The 24,014-nt window shown below is 45.0% G+C and overlaps 1 protein-coding gene across 1 annotated transcript in view; it reads left to right on the top strand.

Annotated features, from left to right (window-relative positions):
- Positions 1-22,003: 22,003 nt before the first annotated feature.
- IGLL1 (immunoglobulin lambda like polypeptide 1) overlaps positions 22,004-24,014 on the top strand; it is a 1,070,724-nt gene continuing 1,068,713 nt past the window's right edge. Inside the window, exon 1 of the mRNA XM_069619928.1 lies at positions 22,004-22,037. Within this exon, the coding sequence (XP_069476029.1) occupies positions 22,019-22,037 (19 nt within the window). The 5' untranslated portion in view covers positions 22,004-22,018. The remainder of the gene's footprint in view (positions 22,038-24,014) is intronic.

A 24,014-nucleotide genomic window follows, 5' to 3' on the forward strand; every position in this document is an offset into this window, starting at 1 on the left:
AGCATGGGGTCTAGTCCCCTGCAATTTTGCAGGGGCCATAAGATCTCTTTCAGATGCAATGGTGCAACCAATTCTCTTAGCAGTCTCGTTTCCCCAGTTACCTCATCCATTTAGTGACATGACTCATTTGTGCCGCTAGATAGTATCTTTCAAAGTCCCGGAGTTGTATACCCCCTTCCTTGTGGGGCAGTGTTAGTGTGGACAATGCTAGTTTGTGGCATGTCTTCCCCCAAAGAAAGTCCCTAACCAGTACTTCTAAGGTGCGAAAGAAGGGTGGTTTGATTTATTAGCAAACATTTTGAAAGTAGTATAGGAACCTCGGCAGTATGATCATTTTGGTGATCGATGCTCTCCCCATCATTGACAATGGTAATTTGGACCAGAACTTCATTGAGTTGCGTAGGCCCTGTATAACAGCCACTGTGTTGTGTTCATGTGTGAGCTCGGGTGTGTGCCTGATTTTCACCCCAAGGTATCTGAACGTGTCTAGTTGCCACTGTATTCCAACTTCTGGTAATTTCTCAGTTCCCATCCCGCTTAGGCCTGCGAGCGGAAACATGCAAGATTTGTGTCTGCTAAATTGTATTCCAGAGTAGCGTGCAAAGTTGTCTAATACTTCTAGAATTATCGGTGCGTTGTGTTTTGGATCCCTCAGGTGAAGTAGTACGTCATCCGCATAGAGTGATATTATGTGGTGTTCCCCTCCTATTTTTATTCTGGCGTCGAAGAATTGCTTTCTAATGTAAATCGCAATGGGCTCCAGTCCCAGGATGTAAAGCATGGGTGATAGTGGACATCCCTGTCTGGTGCCCCTTTTTATGTCCCAGGCCCCCGACACCATCTTCCCTGTTTTCACCCTTGCCTTCGGGTCTTTGTATAGTACCTGCACCCATCTCACAAAGCTGTCTCCAAACCCAAATTCACGTAGGACCTCTACCAACCATTCCAGGTATATGGAATCGAATGCCTTTATTGTACATCTCTATAGTTCCCTATAGGCCAATCCACCCCTGGCCAGGGGTGCTGAGGCCTACCAGTAAATCTGCAGAGTTCCCTATAGGTCAGTCCACCCCTGCCCAGTGTGCGGCGGCCTACCGGTAAATCTCCAGAGTTCCCTATAGGCCAGTCCACCCCTGCCCAGGGTGCGGGGCCTACCAGTAAATCTCCAGAGTTCCCTATAGGTCAGTCCACCCCTGCCCAGGGTGGCGGGGCCCTACCGGTAAATCTCCAGAGTTCCCAAAGCCCTTGCTCTAGTACTACAACTGGGACAAAGTCGAAGGGCTCTTGTGGAAAAAATCGTTAAACCTTCCAATGTGCATCCCACTAGTAAGCCTCAGATTTGAGCTGTGTTTGACCTCATTGGGCAGTCGAACTGACTGGAAACTTCTTTCCCTGTACCGTGAAATTACAGCTGATCAGTCCACCCTTTACTTCGAGGTAAATGAACATCTCAAAAAAACGAAATCCAAGCAACTCAATGGACTGAAGAGGAAAGTGGGAAACATTTTGACTGGGCTTGAGACAACGGCAGAAACTCTTATCTGCAACCCATTGAAAGTAAAAAAGCTTCTGGAAACAAAAGACTGGATTACCACCATTGACGGAGTTAGAAAACTGAAGCCACCAAATCTTTTCCTGAAAGTAGACAGAAAACTTGGCTCTCTTCCGGGTTATCTTCAAAAATACCCAGACAGAGCTATAAGAAGTAACTTCTTAAGACTAAGACTCAACATCGCACATTCAGGGGAAATATTAGCCATAGGAAAACAGGGTGACAAAGCTATTGCACTCTGTAGACACTGCAATCCTCCAAGCCATCAATCCCTCAAACACTTGCTAATGGAGTGTGACGGTACCTGGGTAATAAGATTGCAGTTGCTTGGAAGATTTGTGGCAAAAGAAGAAAGCCTAATGTGTGATCAGTTTTGGGATAGTCTGATTGCAGGCCAAGAAATTATGCTCTCGGCTACAATAGTAAAAGACTTGGAAAAACGTTCTATACCATTGAGCCCTGTAGTCCTGAACAAGTCATAAGAGCATAATGAGGGCTGGGCTAGGTTCTTAGTCAGGTCACCCTTGTCTACCTCTGGTCATCTTTGGTTACTCCTTGGGCTTATAAATTCTTGTGTTGTATTAAGGAGATTTTTGTAAAGGTTTTTCATTTAAAACCAAAACAAATAAATAATTTAAAAAAAATAGTTCTGATCAGTCACTCTTTGCATGTCCATTTATAGTAACTCCAACGGCCCTAATATGATATGATTTGATATGATTGGTTATTTATAACGTGCTTAATACCCAGAGGTTTCTAAGTGTGGACCCGGGGATCGAACCTGTGTTGCTCTGCCTCGTCTTGCTTTCAAGGCGAGGACATTTACTCTGAGCTATCCTCCCGAGACCCGATCCTGTTAACAAATATTAAAATGACCATTTTAAAAGATCCTATTGTCATTTGTGGGGAAAGTTAATTAATAAAATGGCAAAACCACACTTGTTTGGGAAATCAGGTTGTAACACAATATAACACCTTTTGCTCCATTACACTCTTTACAATTCACCATTGGAACTCTCTGCCCACAGAAATCAAGGGCAGTCCCACTTTTACCAGCTTCAAGATTGTCCTCAATACTCACGGTCTCTTCCTTGAGACATCCCTGATCTCTTCCTAAACATCATCCCTCCACTGTAATTCCCACTACCGGGAGGATAACTTAGGGGCAACACATTTGTCTTGGAAACAAGACAACACATAGTGACACAGGTTCGAATCCCGGGCTGGTGCTTAGAAACCAGTCTTGGTGTTATATAAAAGACCAATTTACAGTTATAATTGCTGTAAATGGCTGGCTGTATAATTCTAGATAACTGTACATGATGTTACTAATGAAGAAGTACTTGAATGATCCATCGTGTAATGTCCCCATTTTATGTTCTCAGCTCCCTATACATCCTGGTGCACGTAACAACCATTTCAAAATGTTCACTTGGACAACACATAGAAATGGCATTGCCATGTCTGTAATATGCCCTTTGTTCAGTACTTTGTTCAGTACTTCTGGTCGACGTATTTTTTTTCTCCTCGTTTTAAGTACAAATATAAATATATTTCTCATGCATGTAAATCTAACATCTTTGTACTCGAACAATGAAGCAGCCTACACGTGAGATCTTTACACACTAAATATTGAATGTATTTTGTCCTGAAGAAGGCAGCAACAAATGACTACAGTCTGCCAAAACAATTGTCAACATTAGTTTTGTTTATAATCAGGGCTCCGTCCTACTTTAACTCCTAAATTCAAGCCAATAATCCCAACAAATATAAAAAGGTACAATTTGATCTTTAATGCCAACTGCACTCTAACAATGATGTGTTCAGACGAGTGGCATGAGCACCACATTCCACAAGGGGGCCTCTGCTCTAGTCTTGCCTGATATGCAGATGGCCGTTATGATAAGTCTGTGACTTTTTATTAATAGGAATTGCTAGATAGAACGAATGTTAGGTTTACAAGAAAAAAACTCATTTGTAATTGCCTAAAATGAGTCAGCCTGGAAATTTGAAATATGTTTTACCGCCTAAAAATATATTTTACTCCCACCTTCCCAAATATTGATCTGTGGTGGCAGGAGTAGAGACTCAACATTGGTGCCTGGTTGTAGGAAGATGGGCTCTGCTACTTCTCTGCTATTTGAATAATTAGTTTCGCCCACCAAAATGTGAGTCCTGCATAATATAAAAAGTCTTAGTATCATGTAGTATCTATTTAATTTCTGAAATTCCAAAATATATATTGCGTGTTGAAATGCTTCCTATGACAAACCTATCACTTTAATTTTTAGGAGGAAACATATTTTTATGGTTTTACTCTGGTAGGAACATTTTGTTTCTGGATTATCTGACAGTTCAGGATCTCGGGATTCGAGAGTTATGTTGATCCTCTGCCAATCTCAATCTGCTTCCTTCTCTGCACAATTCAGAGGGGCTTCCTAGCCTCCCAATCTCCTTGATATTCCTTATGTGTATATACAGATATGGATTAAGGTTGGAAACCCGCGGCTTGTAAGTCCGCGGGTGGAATGTTCGTGGGAGAAAAGACTGAAAGTTATTTTCCTGAAAATAACTTTCGGTCTTCTCTCCCCTGAGAATTTCAGCCATAGGCTTCCAACCCCACCCAAACCAAACACCCCCACCCTCACCCTCCTACTTACCTTGAGCGGCACACGTCTTTGTGTGCCGCCGACTCGCTGTGTCCCTGCAACGCCTGTTCCCTTTTACTTCCGTGATCAGAAACCGGTTGCCGCAGGGTCCTTTCCTTTTTATTTTTTTACTTTTTTCGGGACCGGCTGCGGGGGACATCCCCGCAACCCCCACTCATAATATAATGAGCAAGGGTGCGGGGGACACCACCGCAGCCCTTCCAACCGATTGGGGGATTTGGTCGAACTTTTCCGCCGTTCATAATTTTTGAACGGCCGAAATTCGTGCAAATCTCCCATTCAGTTTTTTTTTCTCTGGCTTTTCGGACATTACCTACAAATATCTGGTAGGCCATGTTTTTTACTCTTTGGTCTTATCATTTCTCTCTTTGATTTATGCTCACTCCTTCCAGCAGACAACTCAAAGAATCGTGCACTATTCAGTCTCTTTTCACTCGACTCTTCCCTCTTTCAGACCTTTTTTCTTAATCCTTGGACCAACTACTTTAAGCATTTCACTTGAATTGGATCTTAAATTCCATTAATGTGTAACTGCAATTTGGGACTACTCCTCCCTTCAATGATTCCTCACTTTGCTCCTAAATGGTCAAAGCTTTTCCTTCTACTGACCTAACCTCCCTCTCCACATTGCCTCTCACCACCTCAGCTCCTTGGAGGCCTCTGGACCGTGAAGGTTGCACCATATTCCTCCATCAGCTGTGGGGTCCCTCAAGGCTCCTGTGTCTCGCCAACACTTTACAACATATTCACCAAGCCCCTCTTTCGACCACCTCGACTCGCTCGGCATAGCCTACACCAACTATGCTGACAACACGCAAATTCTCCTCCCGCTTACCGGCTCTTTCCTCAAAGACGCAGTCTCCCTCACTGCCACCTATGCCACCATCCAAGCCTGGATGGCAACCCACGGCCTATGTCTCAATGATGGAAAAAACTGACCTTCTCATCACTGGGCCTCAAACAGCACAAAAAAACTGGACCCACAATATGCAGCTTTCAACATAGATGCCTCAGTGATCCCAATCTCCCCCTCCGTAAAAACATTGGGACTCCACCTAGATGCTGCTCTCCGTAAACAGACAAGTCAATGCTATCTCCTCTGCCGCTGACTATTCAAGGAAACTACTCAACACTGGAAACCCTACCTCACAAGAGCCAACTGTCTAACAATCGCCCGTGCAGTGGTGAGCTCTAGGCTCGATTACTGTAACGTCATGCTCGCAGGCACATCTGCCCAAAACATAAAACAACTCCAAACGATACAGAATAACTCCCTACGCGCCGCACTCAACATTCCAAGATCTGATCACATTTCTGCTGCCCGCAAAGCAGTTCACTGGCTACCTGTCAACAAGTTAATCCTGTTAAAAACCCTTTCCTTCATGCATAAATGCCTCTCCAACTCAGCCCCACCAAGGTTTGTCAAATAAATCACTAGAGTCCAATCCAGTAGGCCCACCAGAGCACCATATACCCAAAGGCTGGCCCTACCTAAATTCATTTGTGTAAGAGCAGGAGGTTCCAGCTTCCCAGTCCTCACCGCAAAGCATTTGAATGCCCTGCCACCCACACTGAGAGCTGAAGAATCCTATTGGGCAATCTGCAAAGCCCTAAAAACACTGCTGTTTACCTAACCTTTGTCCACTGTATTCTATGTATGTATGCCTCTATGATAACTTCATGATGTCAACTACGCATTCGCCTACTCATGGGCCCATGTAACAGGATCAGCGCTCTGATGCCTCAGGGCTTGTGCGCGCTATACAAATGAAAAGATAAATAAATATTTGGCTTTCTCTCAGTCTCCCTCTTCACTCCTGTACTCTGTCACTCATCAGCCTAAATATTATGTAGGCGCTTCTTGTCTGAGATGGTCTCTGTGACAGCTCTCATGCTCCTACTTTGTCGACTCTCCTGGGTGGTTCAGTTACACAGCTGTTCTAGCTCTCCTCTCCCTTAGTTGCTCTGCCTCAACTCCTCTGACCCTCATTCTTGCCATTCTTTTGCCAGCATCTAGATCCATCTCACATATCCGGATGACAGCAGTTTGCTTGCATCCTTCTTCTTTGCAGTAAGTCAATTATTTTCAGGCAAATCCAGCAGAACTCGCAAAGCTTTTTTTCCTTCAGGCTGTGGGTAGATTCCCCTCTTGCATTCTGGTTCAGCCCCTCTGGGCTGTGTTCTTCTTGTGGCAGGTCACCAGCTTTAGGTTGCTTTAGGCTCATCCTGTGCAGTTCAAACATTCCTCTGGGGCTTACAGTTTCTCTCCTGGGCAATTCAGGTTCTCCCAGTACTTCTGATTCTCCCTCTTTGGAATATGCTTTGTCTCCATTGCACCGTTAAGATGAACATGATCATGGACAGCACAAACTCCTTCAGCTCCTTCAAATTTGATATTTATTTTAACTTGTTGGTGATTTGTAATTGGTCCAAATTGCAGCAAGAGGTAACAAGAGGATGCACTGTCGGTGCGGGGGGACAAATGTTTTGAGGTGAAAGAGAAAGTAGTAACACATTCAGAATCATTTTCCAATTAACTTAATCAAATTACATGTGATGAAAGTTCTAGGGTGACATACAGGCTGGTGAAAGATAAGGATGATGACGGGTTTGGGAGGGTTTCACACTTTAGGGAACTAAAGAGCATTTGAACAATTCAGAGTTTTATCAATCAATCACTTTATTGTGGCTTTAAGGCCATAAAAGTTCATCATGACACACATAACATAACAGCAATACTAAGAATAATAACACATTAGACAATCCATCAATTGTTTTCCATTAGTGACTCCTTCACCTAAGCGGGGAGGCAGCAATCTCCTCACTTACTACCATGATTTAGCCCAGTGAGAATTACCCGTTCTCCTTTTCCCCAAAGCGACTGAGTTCCCACCAGTGAGCACAGGCCGGCGGGAGCTATTTTCCAGTTGAACGTCGATTTTCCCCCAGGATGAGCTCTAACTTCAATCACAGTGTTAGGTGGTGGGTGACACCTCCTAACAAACCCGAGTATATATTTCCCCACACTTGGTTCACTGGAGTCAATTTGCACATAATCGTAGGCAGTTTCCCCCTTTCTAAGGCAGCCTAGTACACCTTAAAATCTTCTCCCGTGTGATGAAAAAGCAGCCTCTTGCAACCAGGAGTCAGTGAGTACACTTAGTCAACAGGGCTTCCTTGGGTTCATAGTTACTGGGGACAGTCTGGGAACCCTATGTAGATGTATTGACCCTACCCTACAGGGCATTCCCCCCTTGCTGGAGCTAGGAACGGGATTGGGAGCCTGGTGCGATGACGCATGGCTAGCTCCACTGGATGACTTTCCCATAGTGGCATTGGATCTAGGACTGCCTTCTGTCCACCTAGTAGGAGTCTGTGAGGGTGAGAATGGGATAGCCTTAAGCAGGGTTGAGATAGATTCCAGGCCCCTTGGGGCCATAGAGCCCAAGGCGCTATGCCAGACAGAGCCCTTTCCATAATACAGCATTCGGTGCTACAGCTAGTGCACCCCAATCTACCAGATTTCTGATGTTTAAGATAGGTGGTGGGGTTAATGGGTGGTACAATCAGTAAAGCATTTGGGTATCCCTTATTCTCCTCTTGGGTGGTTGGAGCCTCCCCCGTAAACCTTTTCAATGGCATATAAGCAGTAATCAGCCTGCCAGTTGTTGGGGAGAAGCTGGACCCCCACCAGGGCTGTGGGGCCCAGCAGCCATACCCTCACCAGCTATGGGAGACCCCAACACCTCCCATATGGCCCACAGGAATGCAACAGAGTCCCAAGCAGGCAGCAGCATGTTCCAAACTGCGTTTATTCCTGGGCAGCAAAAAAGAAAAAAACATGCAGAGCATCGTGCACATCGAGAGTTCAGGCGCCGTCTCCCCCGGGGCTAGCTTGCAAGCCAGCTTTGTAATCACACTGCAGGCTGACCTCACAGAATTGGATCAGCTCCCAGAAACCTATCTCCTCCTGTTATTGGCTGCTAAGTAATAGGTTACCTATGTAGCCCTTATAGAGAGCCTGATAATTGGACATTAAAGTTTTGCGTCAGTGGGTTGGTTTAGCTGTGCCAGCCCACCATTACCTAATTCTAGCTTGTTGCATTATGAATTTGTTCCCATAACTTTTTAGCTGAAGCAAGCATTTCGCACCTGAGCTCTGAGCGCTCATTGGCTAGGGCTGAGCCATTCTTGTTACAATTATGTTTCAAATGTTGTGTGAGTCTTTGCGAAAATGTCTTTCTTTCCCAGAAAGAAAAGAAAAAAAAACACACTGGGTTGCCGTGGCTTACTCGCATTATTGGAGAATTAAAAAATGTTTGTCTGCAGAAAGCAATGTTATCTGACTGCGCGACCTTGGCTGCTCGTGTGTTTGCGAGGAGTATTGGTGAAGGCATCTGCAGCTAGTGTTCAGTGAGAGAAATTAACTTGGCTGTAATTTACCTGAAACATGGCTTTACACTGTGCAATTAGACCATGTTAATTTATATAGGCATTTGCAAGCCTTTAAACAGGGATTCTTGTGTTTGTAGATTCTGATATTGCAGCATTGATTGTAATGTAGCATGGAAGTTGCACTGTTGCTGAAGTGGGTGTCTTTCAGCATATTTGTCACCCATGGGTGCGCTGGGGCCTGGTTCAAATGATAAGTGCGCTCCTTGTTCTTCCTGCTATTCTTCTGTATATGCGCCTGGGGTGAGGGGGCATGGGTTTGATCTCGATTTTCCCTCTTCAGTCCCCCCTCTGGTCGACTTTGTCAACCACACCACCAAGCAACATTCACCTCCTTCTGGTTTGCATATCTTTGTCAATTCTTTGAAGTGTCCATAATTGTTCACATTGTTGTTGATGAACAGTACATATAGGAGTGTTCTCCTTCTGTGTTCCACCACACTCACTTCCCTTCGTACTTCCTCTGATCACAGGGAGTGGCCACCTTTATTACTGCTGGAACCATGTCGCACACCGCTATCTTCTCCCTTAGTCCGGCTCTTCCTTTCACCATATCTCTTATTTGCATTACGATGTCTTCTTCTGTTGTTCTCTCACATCTTGCAACGTATCTTGATCTTGCACAATGATGCTGCGCTCTGTAGTAGTGCTTCTGTTACCACCTTCAATCGACCAGCCAGTCATGATGTCATCCATAACCATGCAAGCACTAACCAGTTCTTGTCTTTCTCTGTTCAGATGCATTTTTCATCTCCTCTGTCTGTTTCTCTTCTTCCGTTGTTTTCCATCTTGGTGAATGTGTCATTCTTCATATCTTCCTTGGACATCACCAATAAGGTCATGCTGATGCGCACCAACGAACAGTCTCCTCCCCAATTCGGTGGTAGTTTCTCTTGATCTTTAGATGCATGTGCTCAATAGTAGTCCATAAGCAGTGATGTTCCTGCTCTCATCTCGCAACTTCTCTCAACCTTCTTGCATCCAGCATGATTGTCCACTTCTTGTCACTGTTGTGCTGGTAACATAACACTGGTACCTTCACAGTATACGTCCTTCTTCATTCTCCACCCAAGTGACCATCTTCGCTCTTTTGTATCACTCCGTTAGGCACTTATCATATTTTTTTCTTTTTTTTTCTTCTTCTCTCTTTTGTTTTTTCTTTCCTCTTTTATTATTTATTCATTTTTTTTCTTTTGTTTTTTTTTTCTCTTGCAGCTTGCTCACTGGTGCATTTGCTCATTGTGTCTTCTCTCGCTGGTCACTTTCCACATACAGTTGTTCTCCAATTAGCTGATTTATGTAAGCATCTTCCATAGGGGATTACCCCCCTGTTTTTATCAATCTCAATGTTGCTGTCTTCCCTTGCAATCTTCTTCACACCTTGGGATACATGGGCGTCGTGCTCTGCTGTGGTAATTTCTGTTGTAATCAATTCTCTCACGACATATTTTAAAGAACAGTCAGGACAGCTCTCTCCAGTGGTGTCCCTACAAATTTTGTACATGTGTGCATGTTGTTGGTCACTTCTGCTATGTGTGTTATGTGTATGTTTTACTCCCTTTGTGTCTGCCCTTACCTCTCCTTACTTTAGCAGCAGCTTTTCCTCACCCACTGACGCCGTAAGTCTTCCTGCTTAGGTTAGGGAATGTTAGCAGGGGATACAGCGGTAATGCTCACTATTAACTATCATTTTGAAATTACCACCCCCAATATTTCGTTCATCATTAATAGTCCCATTGTGAAGGTAAAAGTCCTTATTTTCTTGCCCATAACCACTTACGCTGCTGGGTCCTTGCAGCTGATGAGATGATAAAGTTGCCCGCCTGAAAATCGCAAGAAAGGCGTTAATACGTTAGTACTTGTTAGTAACCTCAAGCTCCGCAAACTAAACAATCACTAAGGCAAAAATGAAACCTCCCCCTAGACATTTCGTGTTTTCAAAATTTCTGAATCTGGGTAGGGAAAATCTTGGGCTGCTTATTCAATGGAAGCAAGGACATATACTTCAGGGAAACATGCTCTAAGGGGTCTGAGGTTCCTGATAGGGTGGGCAATTGAGTGAATTCTTCACGATGGTTTAATTAGTAGGCCTCAGGATTACTAATGGAAGATAACATTAAGGACATTTCCTACACATTTCTAACAGCATACATACGCAACAATCTGCATGTGTGGGGAAAAGAGAAGGAACAAAACAGTGTTACAGCTGTAGGTGCACACAATGTAATATGACACTCAAACTTTGGACATCGGTGTGTCAGTCCCTATTCTAGTTGCTAGTGTGCGTTGGACCATAGGATGGCCATGTTTCCCTAACTCAGGAGTGTTTGTGCTATTTTGCAGTTCATGAAAATCTCTTGCGTTGGCCCTGTTGATCGTTGCTCCCTCGTTGCCAGGGTGGCCACCGCTTTGTAGGGCTTGACGCCTCACACATCTAACAAACTCTGTCAGGAGGGGAAAATGTCCCACTGTAGTCTGTAGCCATTGGGTGTTAGTTGTCCGTTGTCTTCAGGCCTGCCCTGGGTCCTTTATATCTGGCGAGAAATGAAATAGAAGCGCTTGAGACCTGAGCATTTACATATTCTTCAATTTCTTGACCTAACCTCTCTGCACTACTCTTGCACTATTCAGTGTCCTAGTGGGAGGAGCCAATGGTACATTTATGCACCATCCTGTCACCACCTGGTGGCGTTCAATGACGGTCTGAACGTAACTTGTTGCACTATTCGAAATGTACCCGGAAAATGGGTAGGCACTTAATTTATGTGAATATACTCATTACACACTTGGATCATATATATGCAATTTAGGTGCTAGTGTACAAATAGGCCTTTGGATCTTTATATTTACTGTGCTTTTGTTGTAAGCTATTTATAGTGTGTGCCTTTGTCCCGTGGGGCATCAGGCACTGACAAGCTAAACAGGGAAACATCAGGGTGGTAAATTTGTCATATAGGGTGGCTGTTTTTCTAAATTAAGTGGACCATGTTACTTAGTTAAGATAATCGCAGGGTTTTTAAATCTTTTTTTCTATGGCTCCTCTCTCAACTTCTCAGGGCGTGTCTCACAGTGAACTGCAGGCACTTTAAGCTGGTACTAATGAAATTTGCTACCAATTATTCGCTACCTGTCCCTCCCCCCTCTTTGTATTTATTTATTTATGTATTTATTTATTGACTTCCTCTTTTCTTTCAAACCCAACTATCACAATTTACTCCCATTCTCTCTATCCCACCCCATGTCCACTTTTTAAACCCTACCTACTCTGTTAATTACTCATTTAGTCTAGTATTGTATTACTCCACTACTGTAATTACTGTTACATTTAAACAATATATTTCTCCCCCCATTATGTGCTCTAGCATTTTAATACAACCATTATTCTCCAGTTCATGCAGCAATTACCTCTTTCCCTATGTGTGTTGGCTAATGCATTTGTGACAGTGCTGTGTTCAAAAGCGCTAGTGGCATTACTACATGCACTCTGGTCTTTTGTCGCCAAATTGAGTCTGTTGGGAACATGGGTCATCCACCCTTTACCTATATTTCTCTCCTCCCGTGGTGAACTGTCAATGAAATGTACGGCCCACCTCAAGTGCACCTTCCTCCACCTTGTGTGTCTCATTTAATTGCTGTGTTATTCGTGTATGCATGAGCCCAGTCTCCTCGCTGAAAGATGTGTGCTCAATAAGTAGCTAAATGTACTCTCTTGTTATGCGCTATCTCTATGCACCCCCCTCTGTACCGTGCACCCCCACTATTCTTAAACAATCTTCCTTACGTTCAACATGTGTATGGCTGGTGTTTAACAAGTTATGGCTTTCTCTATTAATAAGGTGGTCATATCCACATCGCTCGTGATGTCTCAAATGTCTCTTCCCTAATGCATGGCCTAGTCGCCTCACTGTCACCCAGAAAAGAAAATATTTTGATACCTATCACCACCCCTATGCAATTGTCCTCTGCATTATTGAGTGTGCGTGAGTGTGTGTGTCGGCGTGCGTCTCGCCCGCTCTGTCGGGGAGGTGGAGCATGAGTGTGTGTGGCAGAGTGAGTCAAATCAAGTTTGTCTTGGGCTGTCCTATTAGGGGGTGTCCGGACATTTCATCAAAAACAATTGGTCTACAGGACATTTGGTCAACGTAATTTCGTCAAAAACCAAATGGTCACATTTTTTTTAATTTATATATATATATTTTTAAGGTTGTAGTTTAGGGAAAAAAGGGTTTTTTAGAAAAAAGGGGGTTGGGGGACCCCCCCCCCCAAAAAAAGGGGTAAAAATAAAAAAAAAACAAATTCGACCATTTGGTTTTCGACGAAATTGGTTCGACCATTTGTCCAGTCGACCAATTTTTTTCGATGAAATGTCTGGTAACCCTATTAGGGGTATAATGTCAATCTATGTCCTTTGAAAGGTTTGTTCCCCATCAGGAAGACCCCTCCCAGTCATGTAACCGGTACCGTTGCTATTGTGTGAGTGTTCTGTATGGGTGCTTACTGCTGTGCAGTGCCCCTGGGTTGTGATTCTTGTCAGTCCTGGGGTACTGGTGCTGTCATTTGTTGTGTCTGTACATGTAGTGGTGATAGTGCCTGCGTTGGTACTTGTGGTGTCTGCTGAAATGATCCCGTCCTGCCCCATGTATCCTCCCCACATGGGCGGTGCATATTGTGGTGGTTGTTGACACTGCTATTGTGATGCTTGTGCATGTGTGTTGAGGCTGTTTTTAACTGCCCCTCCCATTGCATGCTTTAATAATTTATTTTGTGCCTACTTGTCCTCATCTGCCTCTGCGGTTTTTTTTTTTAACCGTCTTCTCTTGCCACAATCTACAGTGCACACAGTCAATGTCTAGCGCGCTATCCTTCCTTCTTCCCTTCCATAACCCCATGCATGCTGCACCACCCCTTACTGATCCTCTATCATGTTTGGCTGTGTTGTCTCGTTCAGTCCTTCTCTCCTCCTCCAATCCCTTTCTTCCCTTTCCAGTTCCCCCTCTCTGTTGCTATTGTTACTCGTTGCACCTCCCCCGTTATCTTCCCTTTAAATTTAATTCCTCTGTACCTGTGCCTTCAAATCTGCTTCCATGCACTGCAGCCCTCCCTTGCTCGCTCCTGTGCTGCTAGTGGGTTGTTCTGCCCCTTCCTGTTTGTTCTCTTTAGTGTATTGTGATTGTGTGTGTGTGTTTGGTGTTTAAATGTCCTTCTGCTGTTTTGAGTTCTCTCATGCAATTCATTCCTTGCTTACCATCTGTGTCATCAAATATTACACTCCCAGAGGTGCAGAAGGGTGAGCCCCCTCTTCCCTCTGCTCGTGCTGGTTCAGCGTCTGCTGACTCCTCGCCACTTCCCTTCCCTTCGTGCACACCGTTCAACTGTAGCCAGGTGCTTTTTCCCCAGCTTCTTTCCTGTGTAAGTGCTATGCGTGTGTGTCATTAGCGATTGCTGCACGCTTCTGGAGAAGCTGCCTATGGGCAGCCATGGTCTCATTTATTTCCCTTCAGTACTTTTGAATCTTTGAACACTATGTTTTACTAACTTATTTTGGCATGGAAGCTGTGTGCCACACAACAGGTGAAGGGGAGTCATTTCTCTATTGTGTGATACATTTTACCTCACCTCAGTTTGAAAATTTCGATAGTCCGCTATTCACGGAGCAAAAGTTAGAAGATAATTGAACATATTTTCAATTTCTGTGAGCCTTCTTGGCTCAGCACCTTAGCCAGTGCACTCCACGTGCAGCCCATCTTCACCAAACCATTGCCTTCTCCGGCACACCCCCATAATCTTGCGCATGTGTCTTCCACACACCTCCTCTGGGTCACCTCTTCTTCTTTTCCAAAACCACACCACCATCGCCTCACCATCAAAATCAGTATCCTATGTATCAATCTAAAGGTGACGTCACCAAACTAAAAACACAATTCAAATGAACAGGCAAATGTGCATACACAGAACAATAACCCACTGCTTCCAACCCCAGAAATATCCCAAAATAAAACCCCACAATCCCTACAGCTGTCTTCCTGTTTCAACTGGAACAAGGTAAACCACAATAAAAACTCTTATAATTGGACTGCGCACACTGCGTCGCTTCACGTGTGACACGCCCCTCACCAGGGGAGCTTAACCAGTCAATTATCTTCTGCACTTGGAACAATCTAGCTACCTCCTGCGGGGAAACATCATCCACTCACTGAACTAAAATGCTCAATTAGCAGGGAACCTCATCTACTCATTGATGTACAACGTCAATTCATAGGAAATCCACACCCCCATACATGAAATCGCCATCCAGACCAACCAGCGCGGCACTCCTGTCCTATATGTGGGGAGTCACTACCCCACCCAATATCTTCATAAACACAAGAAGGGACAACTGCAACCGCTCCAGTCCCAACAATTCACGTGCCGATCACCATCAATGCGCCAAATTTTGCGACAATGTACAATCACCCACCACCCAATATACAATGCCTCCCCCAGTTTCTACCCAAACAAAAGAACTTAACATTTCTGCAACATACTGATCAACTGCAACCTACTGATCAACAATACATTATAATACTTTAAACATTTCCCACAATCACTGTTAGGGAGAATTCTCTGTTTAGGCTGAATTTCCTAACCTAGTGAGTCCCCCAGCAGCTTTGCTGGATTTTTGGGGTTTATTTCTTTTCTCCTGCCAAGAGTGAGACTCTTTTACCCTCACTCTTGGGCATGATTTGAGTGTGTTTCTTTGAATCTAGATGTGTTTAATGGGCTATGGGGTCGTTTACTCCATAGGGCTTCATGTGTTTTTGTGATGTGTGTTACACAGCACCCTCCGTGCAGTAACACAGGGGTGTCATAGTGACCCCCCAGTATAGACTCCATACCCTGGGACTGACTACTGTCTCCCAGGGCATGTAAAGTCACCATTGACTTTACTAGTCTTAAATTCTGAACAGAACCAGTACAAACCATCATATTGTGGACGTACTGGCTGGGGCAATTCAATTGTCCCGGGGTCTGTTAGTCGAGGGGGCACGTCTCCGTCCCCCCTGATCGAGTTTTGGCTGGTGGCAGTGGATACTACTTTTTATATTCAACCGCAAATATTTTCCTATGGGATTTCCCATTGTTTTAGGCTACTACCTTTATTTAATTATTTACGGTAGCCTCGAACATACCGCCGGTTTATTTAATTAATATTAATTCTCTGGTTGGTATTTTTTGCCAAAACTTGATACTAAAATGGCGTTTGTGTTGTCTTCTGTGACTCCAACCCAAGTCGAGCCCTTTGTTCCACTTTTGGCGGGCTTCTCCACAGAAGCCCTCCAAAGTGGTGCCACTCTGTCTGGGGTACTTAGGAGGGGTGGAGGGAAATTTAGGCACCCTGGACTGAGTTGCCTAGGCAACTCAAGTCGCACTCCATCCTGATTGACCTAAGTGGTGGGCCGGCCGGCTCACCACTTAGCATGTTTGAGTGACAGCTAGGCTGAGTGAATGGGGGTTTGCTGCATAAAAGCAGGGCTTTGGGGACTGGAACTTCAGAGGTCGCCACAGGACCTAAGAATCCAACGAGGGAGAAGCTGAGCTGACCTGCCACGACACCACCACCGGTGGAGCCCTGCTGGACTGCCTCACCACTTTTCCCAAAGACAGAGGAGATCTCCCGCCGGAGAGTCTTCTTCCTTTGACTGGTGGGGGTAACCAGTTTCACCGTCTTTTCACTTTCCCCACGTACCTCGTGGCCGCCTTGCCCGTGCCAAGCACCCCGGCAACCGGGATACCATGTTTTACCAGGACCGCGAAACAAAGGTACCACCTTTAACCGGAAAACTCTGCGGCTGGTTTCTGCCCTAGTAGTGCAACAACCTTCATCTTTCCTCCAAGTCGAGATCTTCTCTTCCCCTGGACGACAACGCAACTTGCACCCACTACCAGGAACAACTGCCACTGCTGGAGGATCCTTCCCACTTAAGGTACCGTGTCCCGCCTGGCTTCCCTTGCTACCGACTGTACGGGGTAGATTTAGCCCCCGGCTTTCGAACCTGGGTTAGCCTGGGACACCCTGGCTAAAGTTTCCTAAGCCTCTCTAAACTCTTTTTGAATCCTCTGCAAGACTTTCTAAGCCTAGTGTAACTGTGTGATCTTGTGCGCATTTGTGCTCTGCTCTCTCTAAGAGTGGGCCCAGCCTTTGGACTTTGGCTCACCAGTGACTTTTGCTCTTCTGCCTTGCTTATAGTGTTCCTGAACCTTAGAGTGGTGCACCTTTCCATATTCTGTCTTTCTCCCTCCCTTTCTCACAAACTTATTGGAGTGCAATCTAGTTAAGCGCTCACCTCTGTATGAAAATAAGTGGTGTTTTACTGTGACTTATCTGATAAGGGAAAAGGGGTGTATATATTACAATAGTAACTGTGTTTAGAATATTTTACAATAAGAGTGCTGGAGTTTTTCAAACTTTGTGTTTTTAAATAAATAATTATATACTTTGATACCAAAGCTCTGATCAGTGTTTGCTTGTATTTGTGTATCTGAGTGCCTATTGTGTATACTTTGCATACTGCCTAACTCTTCTTGAGGGAAGTCTGACTGCTCAGCCACAGCCACCAGGTAAATCTGGGTGGTACAGACTGCTACCAAGTGGGTTTACTGCCAACACCTGTAGTCTTAAATCTTTTGCAATGGTCCCTAAGGGAACTGCACAGGTGTCTGTCTAACAATCATACCCTCCCCTCAAAGCCCATGTGGCTGGTTAACTTACATTTCCTATGCTGTACTGGCTCTTGCTCTGCTACTGGACACCGCCTCAAGGCGCTTCACCGGACCCCTTCTTCTGCAGGGCTCTCACCTGCCCTCAAGCGGGGTATTTCCAAGTGGCCCCCGATGCCTTTAGCCGGTTACGCATTTTCCGGTGGTCTTCAGGTGCAGGCGAGGGTCCCACAACTTCCTTGAGTCGGCGGCAGGGAGTGCAGTTCAACGCAGGGCTTGCGCAGGCAGTGCTCATTCACCCATGTCTTACAATGAGCAATGAGCCTCACAGAGGGCACCAACTTGTTGGGGAGAAGCTGGACCCCACCAGGGCTGTGGGGCCCAGCAGCCATACCCTCACCAGCTATGGGAGACCCCAACACCTCCCATATGGCCCACAGGAATGCAACAGAGTCCCAAGCAGGCAGCAGCATGTTCCAAACTGCGTTTATTCCTGGGCAGCAAAAAAGAAAAAAACACGCAGAGCATCGTGCACATCGAGAGTTCAGGCGCCGTCTCCCCCGGGGCTAGCTTGCAAGCCAGCTTTGTAATCACACTGCAGGCTGACCTCACAGAATTGGATCAGCTCCCAGAAACCTATCTCCTCCTGTTATTGGCTGCTAAGTAATAGGTTACCTATGTAGCCCTTATAGAGAGCCTGATAATTGGACATTAAAGTTTTGCGTCAGTGGGTTGGTTTAGCTGTGCCAGCCCACCATTACCTAATTCTAGCTTGTTGCATTATGAATTTGTTCCCATAACTTTTTAGCTGAAGCAAGCATTTCGCACCTGAGCTCTGACCGCTCATTGGCTAGGGCTGAGCCATTCTTGTTACAATTATGTTTCAAATGTTGTGCGAGTCTTTGCGAAATTGTCTTTCTTTCCCAGAAAGAAAAGAAAAAAAACACACTGGGTTGCCGTGGCTTACTCGCATTATTGGAGAATTAAAAAATGTTTGTCTGCAGAAAGCAATGTTATCTGACTGCGCGACCTTGGCTGCTCGTGGGTTTGCGAGCAGTATTGGTGAAGGCATCTGCAGCTAGTGTTCAGTGAGAGAAATTAACTTGGCTGTAATTTACCTGAAACATGGCTTTACACTGTGCAATTAGACCATGTTAATTTATATAGGCATTTGCAAGCCTTTAAACAGGGATTCTTGTGTTTGTAGTTTGTGATATTGCTGCATTGATTGTAATGTAGCATGGAAGTTGCACTGTTGGTGAAGTGGGTGTCTTTCAGCATATTTGTCACCCATGGGTGCGCTGGGGCCTGGTTCAAATGATAAGTGCACTCCTTGTTCTTCCTGCTGTTCTTCTGTATATGCGCCTGGGGTGAGGGGGCATGGGTTTGATCTCGATTTTCCCTCTTCACAGTGTCCTGTATGGTGCTTCTCAAGGTTGGGGCAAGTGGAAGCCGCCCCCACCCACCCTCCTCCCAGCCCTATATGTACAAAGTTATTACCAATTTTGGGTGTGAACCATCGGAACAATTCACTTCAGAAATTCTGTCAAGAGAAGGTAGGAGGGGCTAACACCAATCCTGAGTTGGTGGTCACCGAGTAACATCCTCTGTTCACCCTTAAGATAGAGAATCCGTTTCTGCTGCTTGGATTATTCTGGCAAGATGGAAGGTAGGGCAGTGGTGGTTCTACCACCAGCAGAGCATGGCAGAGAGAAACATTATACTTGGCACGCCATCCACTAAATTGGGACCATGGTGTCATACAGATGATGCGGTGCTTTGCTAGAGGCCACTGAAGCTCTTTTATCCCCTGGGAATCATGATCTCTTTGTTTCAGGCTCAAGGTGAGCCTGCCGCTTTGTTGAAGAGCAGTTGGAGTTGGTGGGTAGCACAGTATCATAGGCCGAGGTACACAATGTTGCAGTGTTAACTTCTGGATAGTGGAGGTGCCCTGGCCACCGTAAACATGGGATTCAAAGGAAGGATGTAAATTAAATGCTTCAGGTGGTGTAGCAGAACATGTCTCTTACCTGCAAAAGGAATGTTGGATGCCCATCAGACATCACCCCGAGGTCGTACTTATTTGATTGGGCAGGAAGGTTAGGAGGCAGGACAGCTGGGGAAAGTGACATTTGTGATAATGTGATGCCAAAGACACTTTTTCAATGTTGTCAAAAATCACATCTTGGATTCTTAAAAACATGCAGAAAGGATTCAGTTATGATGACTCCTTAGTATTGGTTAAACCCTGGGAATCATCTGTGCACGGTTTGGAGGAGGCAGAGAGAGATGGCATCCTGCCAGCTCATGGTTTAATGTGGCTGTTGAACAGATGAGGAAAGAATGGACCCTTAGGGACCCTGCAATTGGGTGGTGTCTTGGGTGGAAGAGAGAAAACAATCTGATCTGATTTGGGCTTCCCAACTCAAGTCCAACCCTCTGGTGGACTTCCTTTCATGCAACCGTTGGCACAATGTGACATAATGAATAGTGTGGGATGCTGCAGAAGGTTCTAATAGGACGAGTGCTGTGTAGACATGTTGAGCAATGTATTTAAGGCATCCATCTGTCAGGAAGAAGAAGGTGAACTCAGCACTTATGCCAGATGTTAACCTTATAAATAAATAAAATAAATGTATTGTGAATTAGTTCAAATTTGAACATTACACATAGAATACAAGTACATAAAACTTAATACAAACATAACAATCAAGTACATTAAATATAAAAATTATGTAAGGATTATGTAAAATTGAATAACATTATACAAATATATATATATATAATGTATACAGTCGAACATAATACAGTACAAGGATAAGGATAATACAGTACAGTGCAAAAGTGTAATACAGGGGTAAAGTGTAACATACTCCATACATGTCCTATTCAGCTCTGCACACAAAATGCCTAACACAGATGAACGCTTACTGCCAGATACCAGATATCAAAGGGATTGATCCAACCTCAAACTACAAGCTTCAAGTATCAAGCATAGGGGCTAAGTCCTAAAGTTCCTAAGGATCCTAAGGAGCCCCGCACATTTCCACTAAAGCCGGCTGGATGGGTAATAAACTTTTAACTTTAACCCAAACCCTATATAGTGCCAGTTGAGTCCTAATTGAGACCGAGTTTAAACAGTAATCCCAAAAGGACTCACCCTTAATAGTCTCATAGTTGTTTACCAGCTTTCCCAGCATGCACATATACAACGGGCCCAAACGAGGGCACATAGTCAGGACATGCCCAGTGGTTTCTTAGAGTTCTCCCTTTGCACAAATACGACAACTCCTGTCCTTAGGTAGAATGCCCAGCCGTGGCCCAATGACTGCTAGAACCGGTAATTGGTTCGTCCGCAGCCTTAACATAAATTGACGTACCTCCGGATCTGGGAATAGTAGCAGGTATTGTTGGTGCTTTCTATATCGATGGATTACATGAGATACGGCTTCGTACCCTTCAAAGTTGACAAATAAGTGTAGTTCTGAGTCCAGTCCCATCTATTCATTTTTTGTATAAAAGATTTGTTTTGATGAATAAATGGCATTATCCGCTTCTTGTCATGGGGCCAGTCTATATCAGCAAAGACAGCTTCATTTAGCTGTTTATAGCTATTTTCTTGAGGTGACCTTTCATTATCATAATTAGTGCCAGCCAGGCTAAGCAGTTTACAAGGTAAAGGGGAAATAGCTTTCAACACCTCGGGCTCGCAATGCCATGCCTTTCAACGATGTTAAGCCCTATTCCAACCTAATATACCGGACAGAACAAGCCAGGCCCAAACCCAGAACTGCTCGCCAGTACTGGCCCTCAAGGATGTTAAGCCAGTTCATGTCTTGTATAGCTAATGCCTCTAAGCCATATAAGATAGCAGGGACAAAACACTGTTGATAGAGTTTGATGATCCCCGCAATACTAGACCCTGCTGTACCTTTGGCAAATTTACAAGCCTGCAGTATAAGAAATGTTGCCCTCCTCTTTTTTTGTGAGATGAACAAATTGTAGTTGGGATGAGTATCAAATTCTAACCCAAGGTATGGATATGATTGATCAATACTTATGTAAGATAGTCTCGACTCCTGACCGGCAAGGACGGCTTTTGGCTATTACCAATATCTTCGTTTTCCTTAGATGTTAACCTTATTGTTTTAGTGTGTTTGAAGGTTTTTCTATGCATTGCCCGCATGGGCGACCAGTAAAATTATCCAGATTAGGCCAATAAATAATGTTCCAGATGCAATGTCCTTTGGTGAGGGCCAGCCTGAATTATAGAGTGTTTAATGCAGGTGTCTGAGGTGAGAGATTGCATGTGTGCCTTTGTGTAAACATGGCCATGCTTAGTTGCCACCGTTGCTGCTTTTCAAAGACAATCATGTACATTCAGTTCAGGCTGTTCTGTTCCATGTGACTGGCAGAGTATTCTCAATATTGTGGGTTCCTGGGGAGGAGCAAGGGCGGTACATGGTTTAAGAAGATATAGCTATTGAAACTCCATAAGGTGTGAGCAGATTTGCATGTCAGGGGCTGCACCCCAGCCCTGCAGAGGATTTAAAGAGCGTGTTGAGAGACTTAGCCAGAGGTCCTTTCACATGATAAAGCCGCGCCCTGCTTTGCTGCCACCATGTGCTCGACTCCTCTCCTCCTCGCGATGGCCCTGCTCTGCTCATGTAAGTGTGCACCCCGTGTGACAGCGATTCCTATAATAACCTGTTCATACTTTTTTGTTCTCTTTGCTCGAGGGTGACGTTCTACTATAATTTATAGTAACACTTGCACACTCCTTGCACGGCTCTTGGTCTCATGCTGTGATTCTTCTGCTCGTGTTCCAGGTGCTGTGGCTCAGTTTTCCTTGAATCAGGAGCCCTCTGCCTCTGTGACCCCAGGACAGACTGTGAAACTGACCTGCACCAGGAGTAGCGGCGTCATTAGCAGCTACTATGTCTCCTGGTACCAGAAGAAGCCCGGTGCTGCTCCGAAACCTGTCATGTATCGGTTTAGTTACAGACCATCGGGGGTGCCTTCTCGATTCTCTGGTTCATATGACACTACCCCAAACGCAGCGTATCTGACGATCACTGGGGTTGAAGCTGAGGACGAGGCTGACTATTACTGTCTGTCGTATGATGGCAGTGATATTTACACGGAGGCACGAGTCTATGGGGAACTGAGACACAAACCTCCTGGCTTTTTCTACCACACTCTCAAGCTGCAGCTACCTCGTGTGTCTATCACACTGTGCCACGGTCTGCCGGTCCTCTCTGCGTGCCTGACTGCACAGCTCTGCTGCCTGGAGATTGTTCAGTTTCATGTATATGAAAAACTTTCAGCTATAAGTTAAAGACAACGCTCCATGAATCTCACGATCAATAAAAGAACAATGCGTGAAGGAAAGAGGCACACGTCATCTTACTATAATATATGCCATCTACATAATTAAAACATACATTAAATACGCTCTTAAGTGCAATAACCCATAATCAAAGACCAACAAACTAGTTTTATTTCGGAAAAAAATAGACATTTCCATAAAATAATACAACATATAAACCTTAAAATAAGATGATATTTAAGTAATGTCACATGCAGTTATCAACAAAAAAGACAACACTGCGTTATCATCCTAGAAGCCTGTGGAACAGTCTGAAACCCTGAGGCCAGTTACACGCTGATTGGCAGAGCAAAGCACACAGGAAACATCTGTTAATAACAACTGAAAGTATGAAACTGACCCCAGTGCACAGCGCCCCCATCCTTCGGTAATAAGATCATTTCACACCTCCCTGCTGGGCTGATATCAGAAAAATAGAGATTACATACAAGCAAAAACATTAAAGTAGAATGATATCCTTAAGATTCAGCACATATCATTAAGAGAAGTGGAAGAGGCCTTGCTCAGCCTAATAACACATTTGGACCCCTGGGGGTAGTCGCAAGATGATTGGCCAGAGGAAAGCAACGAGGCACATCTGGAAATAACATCAGAACGTGCAGAGCTGCCCAGTATTCCACAGAGGCCCGATGCTTCTGCCCAGTATTCCACAGAGGCCCGATGCTTCTGCCCAGTATTACACAGAGGCCCGGTGCTTCTGCCCAGTATTCCACAGAGGCCCGATGCTTCTGCCCAGTATTCCACAGAGGCCCGATGCTTCTGCCCAGTATTACACAGAGGCCCGTTGCTTCTGCCCAGTATTCCACAGAGGCCCGATGCTTCTGCCCAGTATTACACAGAGGCCCGATGCTTCTGCCCAGTATTACACAGAGGCCCGATGCTTCTGCCCAGTATTACACAGAGGCCGATGCTTCTGCCCAGTTTTACACAGAGGCCCGATGCTTCTGCCCAGTAGTACACAGAGGCCGATGCTTCTGCCCAGTATTACACAGAGGCCCGATGCTTCTGTAATGGGGTAATTGCGGGCACCCTTGCTGTATTTTATATATATAGGGCTAAGGAATAAGATGCAACAGACATGTATCCTCTCCTGAGCAACAAGGGTGACTGTTATCAGTGGGGCTATCGTGTTCACTTACCGGCTGTAACCTTTAGCAGTAACTTACCCATAGGCAGTCTTGACAGGACTACCCCATGCCACGAGTCACCCAGGAAGTATAGTGTGGTGGAGCTTAGGCGGTGCAAATGGCACGTG

The sequence above is a fragment of the Ambystoma mexicanum genome, chromosome 10, assembly GCF_040938575.1.
Source record: "Ambystoma mexicanum isolate Mex_15411 chromosome 10, UKY_AmexF1_1, whole genome shotgun sequence".
NCBI lineage: Eukaryota > Metazoa > Chordata > Amphibia > Caudata > Ambystomatidae > Ambystoma > Ambystoma mexicanum.